We start from the raw sequence: 18,243 nt of genomic DNA on the forward strand, positions 1-18,243 counted from the left end.
TCTATTAAGAGTTTCCAGTTTGAGTACTTTATCAAAATACTTTTCACCAACGCGAAAAAGGCTAAAAATTAAATGATAGATTTGTAAATTCACCCCATATTTCCTTTTGGCATTGCATGCAGTTTTCACTTAAGCTCGCTGACCAAACCCGTTTTCAAATAAGACTTATAATTAAGACTTGAAATACATCAGATAACTTTATTTTAAAATAGACCACCGACAATGAGATTCAACCTATATATATTTCAGTAAATTTTAATTAATGTAATACAAAAATACAAATGCATATAAATTCTAATTTTTGTAGATTTTATTAAAAAATAGACTGTGTTTTTGATTTTCTTTTGTATTCGTAGGAACTTATTCTAATATCAAAGCTGCTATTAAATTAGTAGTAAAAATATTACTGGCATGCATGTGAATAAAATTAACAAAAAAAAACTGATTTGACTTTATAAAAATACAATTTTTAAGGTAAAAGTTATAAATTTTCGATATAACATGATATGTCGAGTTCTATATGAATTATCTAATATTTATTAAAACATCGATATGTTAAGTATTGAAAGTTTTAATGGAATTGCGATTATACTACGCCATCTCTCAAGGCGTGCTAATTTCAGTTAGCTATTGATGTACTATTAAGCCACGTTTGCGCTAGACACCTCGAAACCGTTTTGGACAGTTTTGGAAAGGCTTAACCCATTTTTAAACATAATAATCGCATTTTCTCAAAAACATCTCTATGTTTTTACATTTCGACCATTTCAAAACGGTTTCAAAGCGCCTACTGCAAACGCGGCTTTAATGGTAAACTATAAGGGAAAATTAAGTATAACTTTAAAATATGTAACATTAATTATTAAAGAAAACAATATACAAATTTAAGGCACAAGTGAATGTCGTTAGATTTTTATTTTTTTATTAGCTACTCTATGTATGATTTGTCAGTCTTTTGATGACGTCATAATGTCAGATTTATTATAATTCCAAAGCAAAGAGTTCGAGTTGCATCTCTGAATAATAATAACTTCACCTGACGTCGGTATGTAGCAAAAGACGTGTTTGTTCCTCCTTTGAACTTGCCCCGAATGTTGCATTTTTAAAAACTATACAAAAAAATAATTATAACAAAACACAAGAGGATATAATGCGACACAGGCTATTTAAAATAAAAATTAAATTTAAAATTTTTTCTAGCCTAAACAGTAGCGTATTGGTTGTGTTGTTGATAAAATATTTTATACAATGAAACTATGCTATCGTTCCATCGGGTTATGCTCTTGGCAACAAGCTATTTCTCTGTCGCTAGGCAGCTACCCCCTGACAGAAATTGGATACGTGAGAGTCGATTGGCAACTTGATTCCCGGTATTTTCTGAACGTGTCTAAATTGTATTTTGTGTTTTACTTAAGAAACAAAGATGCCATTCGAAATTGGTCCAATAGAGAATACAAATTATTACAGTTGATATATTATACTGTATCATGAATTATGCTTTTAAAGTTAGTTTTACAAACCCAGTATTTTTTGTAAAATTTAGGAAAAGCTGTCAATGATTATTTTCGATTTGATAAAATGTGAGTTAGTTTTTTTAAATGATCCATTAAGAAATTAATGATTTAACTTGCACATCTTGGGAAAAGAAATGTAGCGTTTTCATGCAGCTGAAGGAGCTTTGTTCACGTGATAGCAAATTTACGTATTGTAGATAAAATTTTAATGTATTGAAAAAAATATTGGTAACTATAAAAATTCGAAAAAATATTTTTCATTTATTAAATTTTGCATGCAATGGCAGTGGTATATACAGAAGTTTATGAGATTGGGAGAACAAGAGTCATTGCGATAATAGTTCCTTCATCCCTATTGATTAAGACAACTATTTTCTTTCTTGACATGAGTAGACTAACCCCATTTTATAACAGAGCTATTGGGCTTTTGTTAACGGTTTTTCAACAATCACTAATTTTTCAGCTTTCATGGCGACGAACAGCAAGCCATTTTAAAGCCACATCGTTCGTATTATTTATTAAATGTACTCCTTAGCACAATCAGTAGTCTGAATAGAAACATTCTTTGCTTGATTTTCAATAAGGGGTTTGCTAAATCTCAATTTTAAGGGTTGACAACACTTGATATTTAAATTACACTTTGTCTATTTTGCTTTTTTTTTCGAACTAGAAGCTAAAGTTTGAAATTCCTGATATTTGTTCAAAAACCACCGAATTGTTGTTATAGCTACAGTTTTTTTGGCGAACAAACTCACGTAGACATAGAATATTTGGGAAATTTGGTTTTCAATGAACTTTACCTAATTATCGAAACACGGTTTCGTTATCCCAATCTCATAAATTTCCGGAATAAATGATATTGTTAACCAAAACCTTAGTTTTAAATATATGGCATCAATTGGCAAATTACCTTTGCTATAAATAAGCTAAAAAATTTATAATCGGAATATATTTTATATAATATCGCGCAATAAATATGTAATATTATACCGAAAATGTTGACACTAATTTTGTACTTAATATATATATTAGTTCTAAAGCCTGTCGCACACGTAGCTATTAAATATAAATTTTGATATTTCTACGCTAGTTTCTGTGGATGTTTGTTTGGCCATACTAAATGATTAGAAGTAGGTAGAAAAATATAATTATCAAATGTGCAAAATACGATTCCTTTTTTTAACAATTTTTGAAATATTTTCAGAACAAAACTTGGAATTGACAAGAATTTTTTATGGAAAAGCTCCGTGTGCGAAAAGCTAAAGAAAGAATTGCCTGAAGGTAATATTAAAGGTAATTAATTGGCCTTTCCGAAAAGGTTTCTGGCTCGGGGCAACTGGTTTCAAAAACCCCGCGCAAGCGCATATCAAGTGGATAAACGTGGGGCGTGAGGCTTTTGGCGTTGGTTATTGGTGTGATGTTATGGAAAGGAAGTAAAGAAAATTTCTGTGACAGCGCTTGCGATATTAGTAGGGTCAGTAGCCGAGAGAATTGAACTGACTCGTGGTCCTTTTACCCACTATTCGTTCCCCTATTTTCGAAAAGACCTATTGATTGAAGATATGCAGTAAAGAGATAACAAATTTTATCCATGAAAAAACAATTTTGATTTATTAGGCGTTAGCTTCGCGTTCTTTGTCTAACAAAGGTTCGCTGGCGGTTAATTTATGAGCCAGGTCGTTCATAGCGTCTCTAAAATTCAATGGGTCTAAATTTTTAGCCAACAAGTAGATGATGAACCAGTCTCCTAACTGGGCCTTGTTCATGACACGCTGCAAAGACTTATTATCTGACAATTTTGCAGCGCGTCTCAACATAGCGGATCGAACCTTCTCCGAAGCAACCGTGATGATTCTGTACACTAAAATAAATCCTGATAAAACCGCCAAGATGATAAACCAAAACCACAAGAAGATGTAGATTTTTTCGTTGATGATATTGAGCGGCAAGATGCAAAACGCGTCATGACGTTGTACATCTCCAGAGGGACCGTATCGGTGGAAAGAGCATTTGGCCATTCGAGGGAAGATGCGGACCATAGGGTCGTTTCGAAATTCCTGATCCGTTTCCGTGAACTTCAGAACATCGGAACCAAATGTGGTGAATTCGCCTCCCAGGAAGGTGTCAATGAGATACATCTGACCGACGACATTCGCGAAGTTGAACATTTCGCAGAGAATGTAGTAGCTGACGTAGAGTTTATGGTGACCCATGTGAGTCCTTAGGTATTCAACCAAAAGGAGTTTGCTTTTCTCTTTTTCTTCCTTGCCCAGGATTGGAAGATCGAGGCTTAGAACTAAGCTGCTGACACGTCTTCCTTCCCACATTTTCCATAAATACCTGGAAATAAATTTTAAAGAGTTTTAATTTTTTTTCAATACCAACAACTTTTTAAAAAGAAAGCCTAATGTCTTTATTAGGCCTATGCGAATTCAGTTTTTGAAAGCTTCGAGCCGAGTCTTGAGCCCTTAAAAAAGCTTTTATCGAGTCTCGAGTCGAGTCTTTTAATTGGTATTAAGACCTTGAGACCTTCAGTCTACTTAAAAAATAGGTAAGGCGCTAAGCCTACAGTCAAGTCCTCATCTAGTTCAAAGCCAGAATTTGGGAGGACTTGTAATAATTTTTGAGCCTCGAGTCGAGTTAGAGTACTCGCCTTCTATCGAGTACTCACACTGTCACACAGGTCTAGCACATACCTAACATAATGCTGCATATTCAAACATATATTTCAATAAAATGTATATACCTAAATAATTTGCATGCAAAATTTGTTTCACGAAAGTTTTTTCCTCTCAAATTTTCATTAACCTTCGGTTGTATCAAACACTGTTTATAGTTAAATGTTTAATTTGCGTTAGAAATAGAAAAAAAATTTAAACACCTTATTGCCACTTCCCCGAAACAAAAACCAGTTACCAATTAGTTCCAATTGTTTACATTAGGAAATTATTTTTCAGAATAATGTATGGGATCGCTTTAATTTCACAGGTAATTTTATTGTTCTAACCGGCCTTATTTATTTGACAAGCAGGTGTCTCTCAGGTATAGCATTTGTATACGCATTCTGAAAGCTGCGTTAAAATGGAAGGTAAGACCGGGTTTGGGGATTTGAATGTGACGTGAGCACTAGAGAATAAAAAAATCCTCATTCATTTCGTACAAAAGTCTGCTTTATATGAATTTCTAAATATCGTCAGGATTGTTAGGTTTCAGTCAAAACTAGAGATATGAGCTGGTAATTTCTGGTTGGTAATTAAGTTCTCGGTAATGTATCGATTTATGGCATATCGTTATTTATTTGGTGGATTAAAGTGGTGAGCAAAATAGAAATCTATTTGTCGAAGATTTTGTTTCGTTGGCGTTCCGAATCTTTTGAAAGTACAACTTAAATTTATAGAAGTTAACTAGTAGAAGTTAAAATCAGCTTTTTAAATCGGAATTTACGTCATAAATTAAGGTGATTTCACGTATCTAGGCAAAACTAGGGCCATTACAAAGTACTGAATCAAGTACAATCATTTTGTAATTAATGGTTCAGCCCAGGATGTGATATGTTTTCAAGTTATCGATATATGCTTTTTCCATATATTTGAGTTACATATCCATCTACCTGCTCTGAAATCGTTCGCAATTTACTCATTTACGTCAAAAAGTGCTACAGATTGGGCCCGGATTGTTTGCAGATTGCTCTGGAATTAAAGTATGCATATTGCCAGAGCCGATTTAACATTAGCTTATTTAACACCAAAAGGTCTCTAAAGATTTAACGAGCGATCTGTTTTGATTTTTTACCTCTCCAACTGACGATGACATCACGGAGAGGTATTACACTGGACGTGTCTGTCATCGCGTTCGCTGTTGACAAATCGGAGCAAACATACTCGCGGAATCATTAGGGTTAAGAAGTACGCGGCGATCCGCAAGGGTTGCGAGAAGCGTGTAGCCTCCCAATTGCAGGGTTTCCGCCTAAGGTTCACGCAATTGCGGGTTTCATGATCATTTATTGTGAAGAAATCGACTTATTTACCATAAATTTTCAAAAACTGTGAAAAGACATACGCTTAAATTCAAACTTCAACAATAGCTATGTTTAAAATTATTTTAGGAATAAAATTTCTTAAAACAATTTAACTAGAATTAACGTGAGTTAATGACGATTAAAATAATTAAAATCAACTATATTTATTTAACTATTTAAGAAAAACCTCTTAATTGCGTCTCAACTCGGAGAGGTTTATTTTGGTTTCCCACCTTGTCTTTTTATACAGAGGAGCTGCGAGTGGATCTTGAAAAATTAATACTTATAGCGCTAGCTGAATTTGACCTACAAATGGAACACGAGAAATATTTCAGATCACCCAAGAGCGGGAAATGGAATACGCTTTAAGGTTAAATGGACAATATTTTTCGGAGGGATTCGTTTGTCACTCTGAAAATATCTTTCAGAATAGTTCCAGATTTATTTAATAGTTCCAAACTACAACAATGTAACATCCCTTCTTCAGTAGATGTAGGCCTATAATCCTTTCATTTTGGTAACGCGGATTTTGGCAAGGAGCGATAAAAATGATTCAGTTGACCTTGGATTACGAAGCTACTTGTTAGAAATGTGTCAAAGTGTCAAACCCAACGTCCGCCGTTCATTCCTGAAATGTATAGGTGGGTAATTAATTTCGAAAGGTTTATGCAAATCGGCTTTTCGCCGTACAAGTACGCATATAAGTCGTAACCGGAGAATTGAATAGGGAAAATAATACCGACTTAATCAATGTCTCAGCTTTTAGATACACCTAATAACTTTTACATAATTTTAAATAGGATATCTAATTTACATTTGGGAAAATGTGTTCCAACATTATGTTATTTAATTTCAAGGACTTTTTTTAAAATAGTGTATTTTGATTTTTTTTTTAAATAGTGTAAATAGTATAAAATGTCTCTAGTAAGTATTAACTCGCAAAGTGGTTTTAAATATAACTCTACGTAATTGTGCATAGGCAAGACATTATCAGATAAAAATTTGAGTTAGACTTAGCAAGTCAAGTTTGAAACTTTGAAAATTTATATAAAATTATCTGAATGCATTTCTCAAGTTTGTTAATTTTTTCTTAATTTCTTTTTGTTTAATCTTGTTTTAATCACCTTCAATCGATTAAAAATGATTTGAAATTTTATTAGTTACAATTAAACTTGCACCTGTTTTTCTTTTTCATATTTAATTTAGTCTATCTAGAGTTTTATTTAAAGGGAGGGTGAAGTGAAATATCAAGTTATTTTTTATCCATTCTTTCCCTAATTACAAGACCCGTCTGCATAGTGAAACACTCAGGAAATACAGTCTCCGAATGATTTTAAAATTGAATTAGGTTCAAATTTTAAGAATAATTTGAAATAAGGACCTCTGACCAATCGCGTAACACCCAGCCTTCCTGTTAACAAAATTCCAGTTGCACGCTCTACATCTCGTGCCACGATTATCACATCGCGCGCATATTTTAACAAATCTCGCGATAAATTTCATTTGGCATGGAGCGTGCCACGAGAATTTTGTTAACATGAAGGCAGGGCGTAACGCGATTGGTCAGAGGTCCTTATTTCAAAATATCCATAAACCTAATTTGAATTTTAAAATCATTCAGAGATATTTCCTGGATGTTTCACTACGCAGACTGGTCTAAGAATTGATAAAAATCACTTGATTTTCCACTTCATTCTCCCTTCATATCAGTTACTTTCAAATTGTATTTTTCCAACGCTGTATCCGCCCAAAAGGTCTAAAGTTACATGCGAATATTTTAGTATTAATATACCCACGCACATATATTTAAAATATATAGTGCAAATTTCGATTGGATACGGTGCATCCTGTATTGTTAACCAGTCAAGGAGAACTTTCTATTCCTGTTCCACCCAACAGCCATGGCTTTTCTACTGTTTTAATTACACGATCTGTCAATCTATCGCTAGTTTTAGATAAGCCGTAGTTTCAGTTATGCTGGTTTCTTAAAGGTATACTACAAGTGGAAGATTTTAAATCGAAATAGCGTATAAAATAACAAGTTGGGAAACCAAATTAAAAACATCTCCGAGTCGACGCAATTAAAAGGTTTTTCTTAAATTAATAAATAAATAAATAAATAAATAAATATAATTGATATTAACTATTTTAATCGTCATTAATTTGCTTTAATTCTAGTTAAATCGTTTTAAGAATGTTTATTCCTAAAATCATTTTAAACATAGCTATTGTTGACATTTGAATTCTAGCGTATGCCTCTTTAACAATTTTTGGAAATTTAAGGTATAAGGCGATTGATTCACTATAAACAAGAACGGATTCATGCATGAATCCGTTCTTGACATAAATGATAAGAAAACTGGCAATTGCGTGAACCTTGGTGGAAGCTCTGCCATTGGGAGGCTAGACGTTTCTCGTACCCCAATGCCGTTCGCCGCGTACATCTTGACCCTAACGATTATAATGAAGTAGAAGCCTATATTGCTTTCTGCGAACACGTTTGCTCCGATTTGCCAACTGCGAACGCAGTGAAAGACACACACACAGACATGTCCAGTGTAATACCTCTACCTGACGCCATCGTCACTGGGAGAGGTAAAAACCTAAGGGCCTCCCATGACATTTGCCATTACGTCTTGGTTTTGTTAGCAGTTTAAAGTTAATTTGTTGTTGACGGTAGCAGATGTTTTAGTCAAATATTTAAAAATGAAAACTCATAAAACTTCGGTGGTTCAGTAGTGTGAGAATGTTGGATTATGTCTTTAAAATTTCAAGAGATGCCAGCGAGATTTCGTTTAAATGTTGGAACCTTCGCGTAGCGTTTAAAAAATCATTGACCCTTAAAAGAGTTTTTAGAATAACGCTGTGATACCAAAACAGCGGTTAAAAAATCATTGACCCTTTAGAATAACGATGTGATACCAAAAGAGACAGGTTGAGGTACAATCGACCCGGTTATAAAGAACTCGCTAAAGAATTAAAGGGAGAGTTCCCAAATCAAATTTAAAAGGGAAAATTATATCGGTTATTAAAATATTTTTACAGTTTTTATTGAAGGTAAACCAACCTTATCAAAAAAAAACTTAATTACTACATAGTTACGTCAATAACCTAGACCTTAAAACCTTATATTCAAAAAATGGGTGGCAGCCGTACGATTTATACGCGTCGTCGCGTGATTACTGAACTAGGAAATTTTTGTCCAAGGGTAAAAATGTAGTAGTCGTTATAACTTTCCCTTTTCGTTGGCATTTGAAATCTCATGACCACTTTCGCTTTTCGGACTTCACGGTCATACGCGTAATGAAAAAACCAGTTTATTCCCCTTTTAAATCATACACGAGGAAATAAAAAAAATTCACTATACAATGTATCAGGGCTGGATATTCGTGCACGCGCATTAATGATTGATATTATCCAATGATTATAAAGAATAAAACGCCGGGTCTACGTCGTAACAAAAATGTGGCAAGTCATAGTCTGGGATTCTTGCTTTGAGATAGCTCGACAACCGACAGCGTGCAGTTTAAAATACTCGGTCAGCCATTTTATTGGGAGGTGGGTGAACTAAATTAGATAACGATGGTAAACAATGTCAATCATAAGTTTATAGGATATGTTACATAAGTATGACACTGTCTTTACTTCGTAATGCTAGAGACCTACTGACAGCTAGTTCGAGAACTGATTACACTCGGTTTTGCAGTCCATTTTCCTATATAGTCTGTACTAAGCTTTTTATTGCGCCTCACTAGGCGACGCTTTACGAGAATCTATGACGTTTCACCTACGTCACTTTATGACAAGCTTTCAGTAACCAGTGACAACTTATGAAACATATCTTATGAACTTATGGTACAATGATACAAATTCCCCTGTTTAAATGGTTTCCTTGCAAATATCTCAGTTCTTCATATTTTAAAACACTAGCAACACTCAACAGCATAAATTCCGCTTTTTTGAGGTTTTTAAAGCCGTGTGTTTAAATTAAAATTCAAGCGAGCGTATTAAAAACTAATTAAACAATTAAGCTTCGATAAGAATATTATTTTTGTGCGTCTGCCAACATAAGCTCAGTTTTACAAATTTAGAATTTCGTCCAAGTTTTTCATTTTCAAATTTTAACCAGAGATAGATTTAATTGTAGAAGTAGGAATGGAGAACGGTTACTATTTACTTCAGTCCGACTCATAGCCCAGTGTAGTGCCCCTCCCTCCAACACATAACGAAAAGTTTAAATTATCTTATTGGCTCGCTTAAACTACGTTTTGATGATGTTGCTGCCCGGGACGGTGAAAAATACGTAATTCCTTTTTACCTCTGTCGCTATGGCCTCTTCTTTCATACCCCTCCGTCAAATGGAAGGGGGTCCGGTACTTTGACGCGCGCCCACATTACTTTGCTCTCCATTTCTACTTCTAAAATTAAATATATCCCTTTTTTAATATTATCTTATTAACTTCCAATGTTACCAATTCGTTTATGTCACATCATCAAATTGAAACTGAATCTTAATAGCTATAATTATACATGTATAATATCAATATAATTTATAGTTTCCCAATAGAACTTTTTATTATATTAAATAACTAATGAAGGTTCAACTATTCATTCAGTATTTTTCGTACGATATTCAAATTTATATAAAGGATGCACGCCCCTATTGGGCGTTAGTATTTTGATAGAATAAAACTCAAAAGGCATCCAGCGTTTACCAACTGGCTGGCTGCGTATATTCAAGTGGTCGGATGTTTGAATGATTTTAGTGTACAAGATTTTCAAATTTCAAGAGTTCGACCATGATTTGACATTTTTCAGATTTAACTGAAAAATCTTCAAATGGGTTTATTTTTGAGATTTTGAAGGTTTTATTTTAGAGATTTTGGTATTTTCAAGAGATTTTGAAGGGTTTTTGAGATTTTGGGATTCCTTAGAGATTGAGGGGTTTTTCTTTGGATTTGGTAGATATTTTGAAGTGTTTTTTTAGATTCTGGGAATTGGTAGAGATTTTGAAGGGTTTTTGAGATTCTGGGATTTGGTAGAGATTTTAAAGGGGTCTTTTGAGATTCTGGGAATTAGTAGAGATTTTGAAGGGTTTGTTTTGAGAATCTGGGCATTGATTCTTCTGGAAGAGATTTAGAAGGGGTTTTTTGAGATTCTGGGAACTGGAAGAGACTTTTAAGGGGTTTTTTGAGATTTTGGGATTTGGTAGAGATTTCGATGGTTTTTCTTTTGAAATTTTGGGATTAGGAAGTTATTTCCAAGGTTTATTTTGGGTTTTGTTGAGATTTTGGGATGTCAAGAGAAACTAAATTGCGGGGCCTTAAATATTCTAGGACATAGATCACGTGTCCCTATTAAAATGGTTATAATTTTGTCTCAAAAGAGTCGCTCACGCATGCAAAAAGCGTTAAAATGCCTTGATCATCTTGTTTAAACCCAGTATGTGGCACTGGCAGTGTTCCAAAGCTTTAATAATTTAGCAAGTCTACGACTCGCGACTTCACGTGGGCCAATGATATTTAAATAAATGTCTATATAAGCCGAAATCTTTCTATTAAAAAAAGCCATGATTCTACTTGCGTCGTCTAAAAGCTATTCAGATTTTACTAAAAAGAAAAATATAATGGACAAATAGTGTTCGTGGTTTTTCGAGTTTTTGCAAACACGATATACTGATAATGGTGCTTTTTCGAAACTTGAACTTTTAAAGTGAAGATTCAAATCTCATAAGATATCCTGAGAATTTAAAAAAAACGAAAAATACGAGCAGGAATTTCATGGATTTTTTCTAGAATTTCTTTCAGTGTTAATAAATCCATGGATTAACTAACGCTAGGGATTGTTCAGTAACCGGGTTTCTCATGTACTGCTATAGCCAACTTCATGTTCCGAATTATTCCTTGATTCCCCTCTTCATTCCCCCAATTTATTGGACCAAAACGGAAACAGATATAGCGCCATCTCTAGGCAAAATAAATAGTTTTTGCGGATTTTAAAGATGGCGGCGCCCAATTTAGGCAGTACTTCAATTTTGACGTCATAGGACACGTAATATTTGGTCCAATTTTCTTATAACTTCCTGTTAGCAAAAACGGATTTATGGGATAAGAACGTCGGATCGTAGCTTTAGCTTCTAGTACCATCCTCGCATACTTTATTGAGAAACTTCGTCTGCTTATATTTTGACTCCACCCACAAATTCGATCTCTAGAAGTAGCTATATACAGAATTTGTGGGTGGAGTCAAAATATAAGCAGACGAAGTTTCTCAATAAAGTATGCGAGGATGGGGAGTGAATTCGCTAACTCCGACGTTCTTATCCCATAAATCCGTTTTTGCTGTTAGGGATAGTAGCTGCTGCTAGGGGGCGTTTGGAACATGCATGCTTTATCTTTAAGGTAGAACGAACAACCCCTAGAGTTAGTTAATCCATGATAAATCTAACCATAAGTAAAATAAGATATCCCAGCAAATAAATAAAATGCAAAACAAAGGCAGTGTTTTGCAAAACTGTCTATTGTTACTAGCCTGATTTTTGAACTTTATAATATTGCATAACATTTATACGTAGATATGTAACCCAGAAGTTCCATTTCGGTGAAAATCTATACTATAATAGAGGCTATGGAAGGGTAACTTTTTACGCCTTTTCTGGGGTTCAACGCCTACGCCGTTCGCAAATTTCGGAATGATACAATGACGTCATACCAAATAACGAGTATACTTCATTACAACTGTACACTATATAATAAATGTCTCTTAATACAACGAGGCGATATCAGTTAGAGGTCGTCGGAGAGAGAAAACCGGCACTGTCTCATAAAAACAGCATTCCTTTTCAAATATTACCCATCCGCCAAGGCATAAAAACAAAATGACAGCATATCATTATGATGTTAATGGACAGCATAGGCGAATAAACCCGAGAAAGGTACATATAGTTACCATAGCTTTGAGAACATCTTGACCATTTTATAAAGAAGGATAATTATTCTACACTAATTGCAGTGACATGCATTAAATTTTGAACATTTAATTCACCACTTCAATAACGTGTCACTCTCTCTTGATAAAATTCTCACTACATGTGTTAACTTATAGCCTAAGCCTTGATGCATCACACAACTATAGACAAAACAAGAAACTTTCAGGAGAATGTAAACTTTTCCATATTAGGGTCAAAAAGCATTTCTGATTTCCCTTGCTACTTACAAACAGCTACGAAACTATCACCAAATAAAGATAATCAGAATTTTACAAAACAAAATGGTTTTTCACGAGTCAGATAATGGATATATCGCTATGACCAATTCGTTCTTAGGTGTATATGATGATGACTGATTACGACTGATCTGTAAAGCTTTTACATTTGAGAGTTCTATCTTTGATTGGTATACAAGGTGCCTGGTACTAGAGCTCGCCATTTTCTATCCATTATCAAGAAATTCGTGGATAAACGATTATTTATAAACAAAGTCGTGGATATAATAATATTTAACTTGTAAGTTCTGTGGATAATTTTTCAGGATGGATAAAGGTAAAATGAAGTGGATAATGGATAGATAATGCCGTGCTCTACCTGGTACAATGATAAGTGCTTTTCATAATGGAGCTAGAGGGTCAGATGAAGCACTAAAGAGTAAATGGTATATCGGGCTTCATTCTGTATTGCTATAAACTTACTGAGAGCTAGTTTCCATAAGTATGATACTATAACTATACTTCCAAAACCTGGAGACTTAATGAGAGCTAGTTCGAGAACGACAAGCGAGAATTGACTACACTCGGTTAATTTTGCAGTTCATCTTCCTATTTAGTCTGTTCTAAGCCTATGACGTTTCACCTACGTCACTTCATGACAAGCTCCGGTTTGTAACCAGTGACTAGCTTATGGAACATATCGTATGAACTTACTGTATGACGCAACGCGCATCATATTTTTCTCTGCATGTAGTAACCGAATCTCTATTATATGGTCCAATCGTTCGTAACACAATTTGTCTACAGTGAAATTTTGAATATTATTAGACTTTAAAACCGGCATTGCGAAATTTTTGTTAGTGCTCCGACCCCACAGAAGTGCACACTCCTGTTGTTTAACTTTCACCAAAAACATATCATCCAGACAATCTGGTCTGTCAACTGGGTTAGAACCCACTATCTCGTTCTGCCTCCAGGACACCGAATGAACTATAGCGATGATGTAAATTTGAAACAAACCGACTACGCCCTTCAGCTTAATGCGTTACTGGTTTGAAAACTGAGTTACTCTTAACTTTAGGTACGAATAAGTATAATTGAAGACAAAGCGTGGGTATACCTTTAAAGGGTATTGTGTCAGTATGTTTGAAGACCTTCGAATTTACCATAAATTTAATTTTTCAGAAATTAATTAAAATCTTCAAGAAAAATATTTCGTTAAACTGATACATCCCTGTAATTTCTTTCTTAAATAAGAAAAAAAATAAACTAAAGATAATTCACTGAATTTAATAATGTTGTTCACATTTGATGAAATAAATTACCAAACATATTCGACATGTAGTATAAGACATACGTCATAAAAATTCTCACTCTCTGACCATATATTGTGGGATATTGTAAATTCACATTTTTGAACATATACATGAACATAGAAAGCATAGAAGTGTACAGATGGGTAACTTGCTTGTAAATCATGAAATTATTTACTACAACTATTGCGTGAATTCCGTCAAACTCACAGGCTATTTACAAACAACGCTAACAAACTATTATTGGCACGATTATTGAAAAGCAAATTTGACTTGGATAATCTGTGCGGGACTTATGGGGTTACCACCCCTTTTCGAAGAGTTGTTCTGTCAACACTACGGCGCACGACCACCGACAGCGAATATTAGCCACTAATGAAAGGCATACGCCGTTTACCGATAGCACATATAACTCTCGTAAATCCCGTATTGCGTTCTGGGTAATATAATGCATGTGCATATTTATGTTGTAACGTTATTTATTGTAACAACCTATTATAAAATTACGACCATCAATATAACAGTTTTAACATTCAATTGAAATTATGTTTGCTCAATTAACCAGAAACTAATATGAACTATAGAAGGTGGTTGAAAAAATCGTCTGCTAAAAGAAGCTAGAAGCATATGGCGAAGAGACAAAATGTTTTGGTTTGTAACCATAGCGATACGTTTTAGCAGATATAAGGGTATCATGGTGGCAGCTAGGGACGAATAGGTAATCAAATGAAAGCTGGGACTTTATCCTAGCATTAAAAATCTAACTCTAACTAACGTTATTGTCGAATTCAGCAGAAACGATACGCAATAATTAAATAATGCTGTATATTTTAAAACGTAAATTGGAAAAGATCAATGTTTGGCCTTGATTAGAACAGGTACTGCCAGCAAGATTGATAATGCTATCCAAAGATAAGATAAGATGAAGAGGGTTAATATTGGTTTTTATGGCAACGTGCTGAAGGTAGTAAGACGAACCTATACATAGACTTCCAAAGTTCATTGTAATAATGCTCTTTGTTTTATTAATATTATTTTAGTGATTTTTTTGAAGATAATTATGATTTTTACTGATTTCTTTAAGATAATTATGATTTTTACTGCTTTTTTGAAAGTAATTATGATTTTCACTGCTTTTTTGAAGGTAATTATGGTTTTTGCTGATTTTTTAAATTTAATTTGATTTTTACTGATTTTTTAAATTTAATTATGATTTTTACTGATTGTTTTAATTTAATTAGGATTTTTACTGATTTTTTAAACTTAATTATGGTTTTTACTGATTTTTTAAACTTAATTATGGTTTTTACTGATTTTTTAAACTTAATTATGGTTTTCACTGATCTTCTGAAGACAATTATGATATTTATTCATATTTCCTTGAGATTTTTGTACTAGACCAACCTCGCTGAGGTTTTTACACTAAACTAACTTCGCCGAGTTTTCGCATACTTAATGAAAACTATGCCGACTTTTTTGCATAGTATTTACGAATCTTCCCTGTTTTCTAAGCTCGTATGACCCTCGTTTAAAATGTAAAATTGTACTTTCAAGTTCACGCCCCTCAACTTTTCAACTTATGAAATAAATTAACACGCTTGCTAGTTCTTAAATAAGGAAAACACTATAAATGACACTCACCTTGGCAAATAGAAGAGAATGGCTTGGAGAAAAAGCACGAAGCAGACCCATTGGTAGTACTTATGGTACACTCTTTCTTCACCCTTTTTGTACTTTTCGATACCAGGGTACGGTATCTCTTCTCCAACAGTCTTGTTCCAAGCAGCTGGAAGGGAGAAAGTCGAGTGAATCCAGCAGAAAGTCTCGAGGAGAGCTTCCGGGATATCGTCGTTATTAATGCAGTCAATTGGATCGCCGAAATACTGTCTTCCGGTGACCAATATACTAAACCCTACCAATACTAGGACCGTAAACCTATAATGCAACTGGAACACGTTATTATCGATGATTGTATGGGGTACTTTAACAACCCCTTTAAGGGATTCGAACATGGGATACATGATGAAATAGTTCTATAATCTTTCTTCTAAAAAGAGACTTTTCAATTCCCAATATCAGCAAGGCTCTCGCACTCCCTTAGCTGCAGCAACACATATCGTAGTGACCCGCAGTAGGGTCTACACTTTACTGAGCGTATATTTAACAGAACAAACTAGTCGGCAAAAGTTGGCTATCTCTGAAGATAAATTATAATTCTCTTCACATATTTACTCCTCTAGTCCTCGGGGCAGTGTTTCAAAAGTTTTATATTGCCCCCCTGGATTAACTGTCGTTGGTTGGCTGGTTCCTTGTTTTAACGTACGCCTGTTTCAGGGCCGATTTCCTACTATTTGTAGTTTTTCCCTATACGTAAAAACCTCTAAAGCTACTATCCTCATAAACGACTAAAATTTTTCATTTTTTCGGTACCCCTTTTATAATCTGTACTAGAAAAGTTAATAAAATTTTATTGACGTATACAAACAAGTTTTACAAGTTCTAGTTTGTTGTTTTATCATAGGGTTGGAAAACCTCTTCTATATTTAACCAAAACTAAAGAAAAAATGCAATAAGAAAACTTTAAAATTTATAGAAAACTAAAAACTACCTATTGGAAGATGGCCATATCGCTTCGTAGTAATGGTCACTAAGCCTTTGCGCTTGAAACGTTATATTAGAGTCTTGAATATAACATAATAGCAATAATTATGACATTTCACATTGCCACAAAAATTGATTATTGATTGATAAATTTCTTAATGAACCTTTGTGCCAACGCTTTGGGTTTCACGTGAAAACAGGATGGACAATTCCAGCACCTCTGCTGGAATTGTACCGGTTTATACCTGCTGCATTTGCACCACCGTGTAATTGGCCATATGTCTAATCAGCGCCACTAGCGGATGGTCTGAAAACTACTCCCATAGAGTCTAGGTATATTTAAGCGGGTTTGCAGAATTTCCGTCAGATGGCGCGGCGTTCGAGCCACCTGGCGGAAATTCTGCAAACCCGCTTAAATATACCTAGACTCTATGGGAGTAGTTTTCAGACCATCCGCTAGTGGCGCTGATTAGACGTATGGCCAATTCTTGCTTCTACGAAAGGTTTCACTAAAAACAATTAACAAGCTGGTCGACAAAAACATTGTTTTACTCCAAAACACACCTCGATTACATTATATCAGTGACAGAGATAACTGAACTTTTTCCTGTCCCACATATGCCCAGATTAAATGGCTATATGCTACCAAATTAGAGGTGCACACCGGTTCAATCTCTACCTCGCGCTGTGGTGTAATGTGAGAGAAAGGGTTTTAGTTCCCCAGAATATTATTAAAGATAGTTAACTAAAGAAGTTCAAAGCTCAGTAAAGCTCTTTCAAATGTGGTTATGAAATTTGTGGCAGAGACCTGCACAGGCCGAATTTTTCAGGCCCGGTATTTAGTATTTAAAAAAGTCCGAAACCCGGCCCGGGTCCAAGCATATAGTTTTTTTCCGGCCCGGCCCTTTACATGCATCGACATTGTCAACTAAGGACTGCCATTTTGCGTGTCTTATTCTAAGCCTAGACTGTTTATTATTGTTATCTTAAATGTCGCCGTTTATTTGTGATAAATATGGCCCAGTTTTCAACATTTTTGAAACTTTATCTGATAATAAAATTTATCTATATAGAAAGACGAGAGTAAAATATTTCGTTATTTGACAAACATTGACTCACATCTTTTAAAAGCAAATGAGTGTAAACAATTTACCACTGATAAATATTTGCCAATTTTAAATTGTTTTAGGGGTATTTCAACAATTGCAAAAGGAAAACTTTAAATTGCAAGAGTATTAATTCCTTTAACTTAAATGTTTAATAGGAATATTCTTTACTCAAGAAATTTGACGAGTTAAAGGCCGACTTCCAGCGAAAAGGGCTCTAACGAACTGAACACCGAGCATCGAGACCAACAATGAAGCGGTCGTGCCGATTTTCGAAGCCCCGCTGGGTCAAAAGTTGGAAGGGTTCTCGCTAACTGAAAGCCGTGCAATGTGGTTCTAGTGAACCCTTCCAACTTTTACCCCAGCGGGGATTCGAAAATGGGCACCGTCGCTCCATTGTTAGTCTCGAAGTCCTGCCTATGGTGCCACAGTTCAAATGGTATGTAGTAACCAATGCTTTTGTAGTTTTATTGTAATTATTGAGTATT

The 18,243-nt window shown here is 34.6% G+C and overlaps 1 protein-coding gene across 1 annotated transcript; it reads right to left on the reverse strand.

Moving 5' to 3' along the window:
* Nucleotides 1-171: 171 nt before the first annotated feature.
* LOC149678976 (innexin inx2-like) lies at nt 172-16,263 on the reverse strand. The gene is made up of 2 exons (XM_089836808.1): nt 15,690-16,263; nt 172-3,854 (listed from the first exon to the last, which is right to left on the reverse strand). Exons 1-2 carry the CDS (start codon nt 16,067-16,069, stop codon nt 3,128-3,130), a joined length of 1,107 nt encoding a protein of 368 aa, XP_089692934.1. The 5' UTR covers nt 16,070-16,263; the 3' UTR covers nt 172-3,127.
* Nucleotides 16,264-18,243: the final 1,980 nt, after the last annotated feature.

The sequence above is a fragment of the Phalangium opilio genome, unplaced genomic scaffold, assembly GCF_054372755.1.
Source record: "Phalangium opilio isolate 3A_F unplaced genomic scaffold, DU_Popi_V2 ptg000042l_1, whole genome shotgun sequence".
Classification (NCBI taxonomy): domain Eukaryota; kingdom Metazoa; phylum Arthropoda; class Arachnida; order Opiliones; family Phalangiidae; genus Phalangium; species Phalangium opilio.

Excerpts from the sequence above, each read along its gene's own strand:
- LOC149678976 (XM_089836808.1), bottom strand. The coding sequence starts at position 16,069 with ATGTATCCCATGTTCGAATCCCTTAAAGGGGTTGTTAAAGTACCCCAT. Across the intron at positions 3,855-15,689 it reads ATTCTCTTCTATTTGCCAAG|GTATTTATGGAAAATGTGGG; the intron begins GTGAGTGTCATT and ends ATTTATTTCCAG.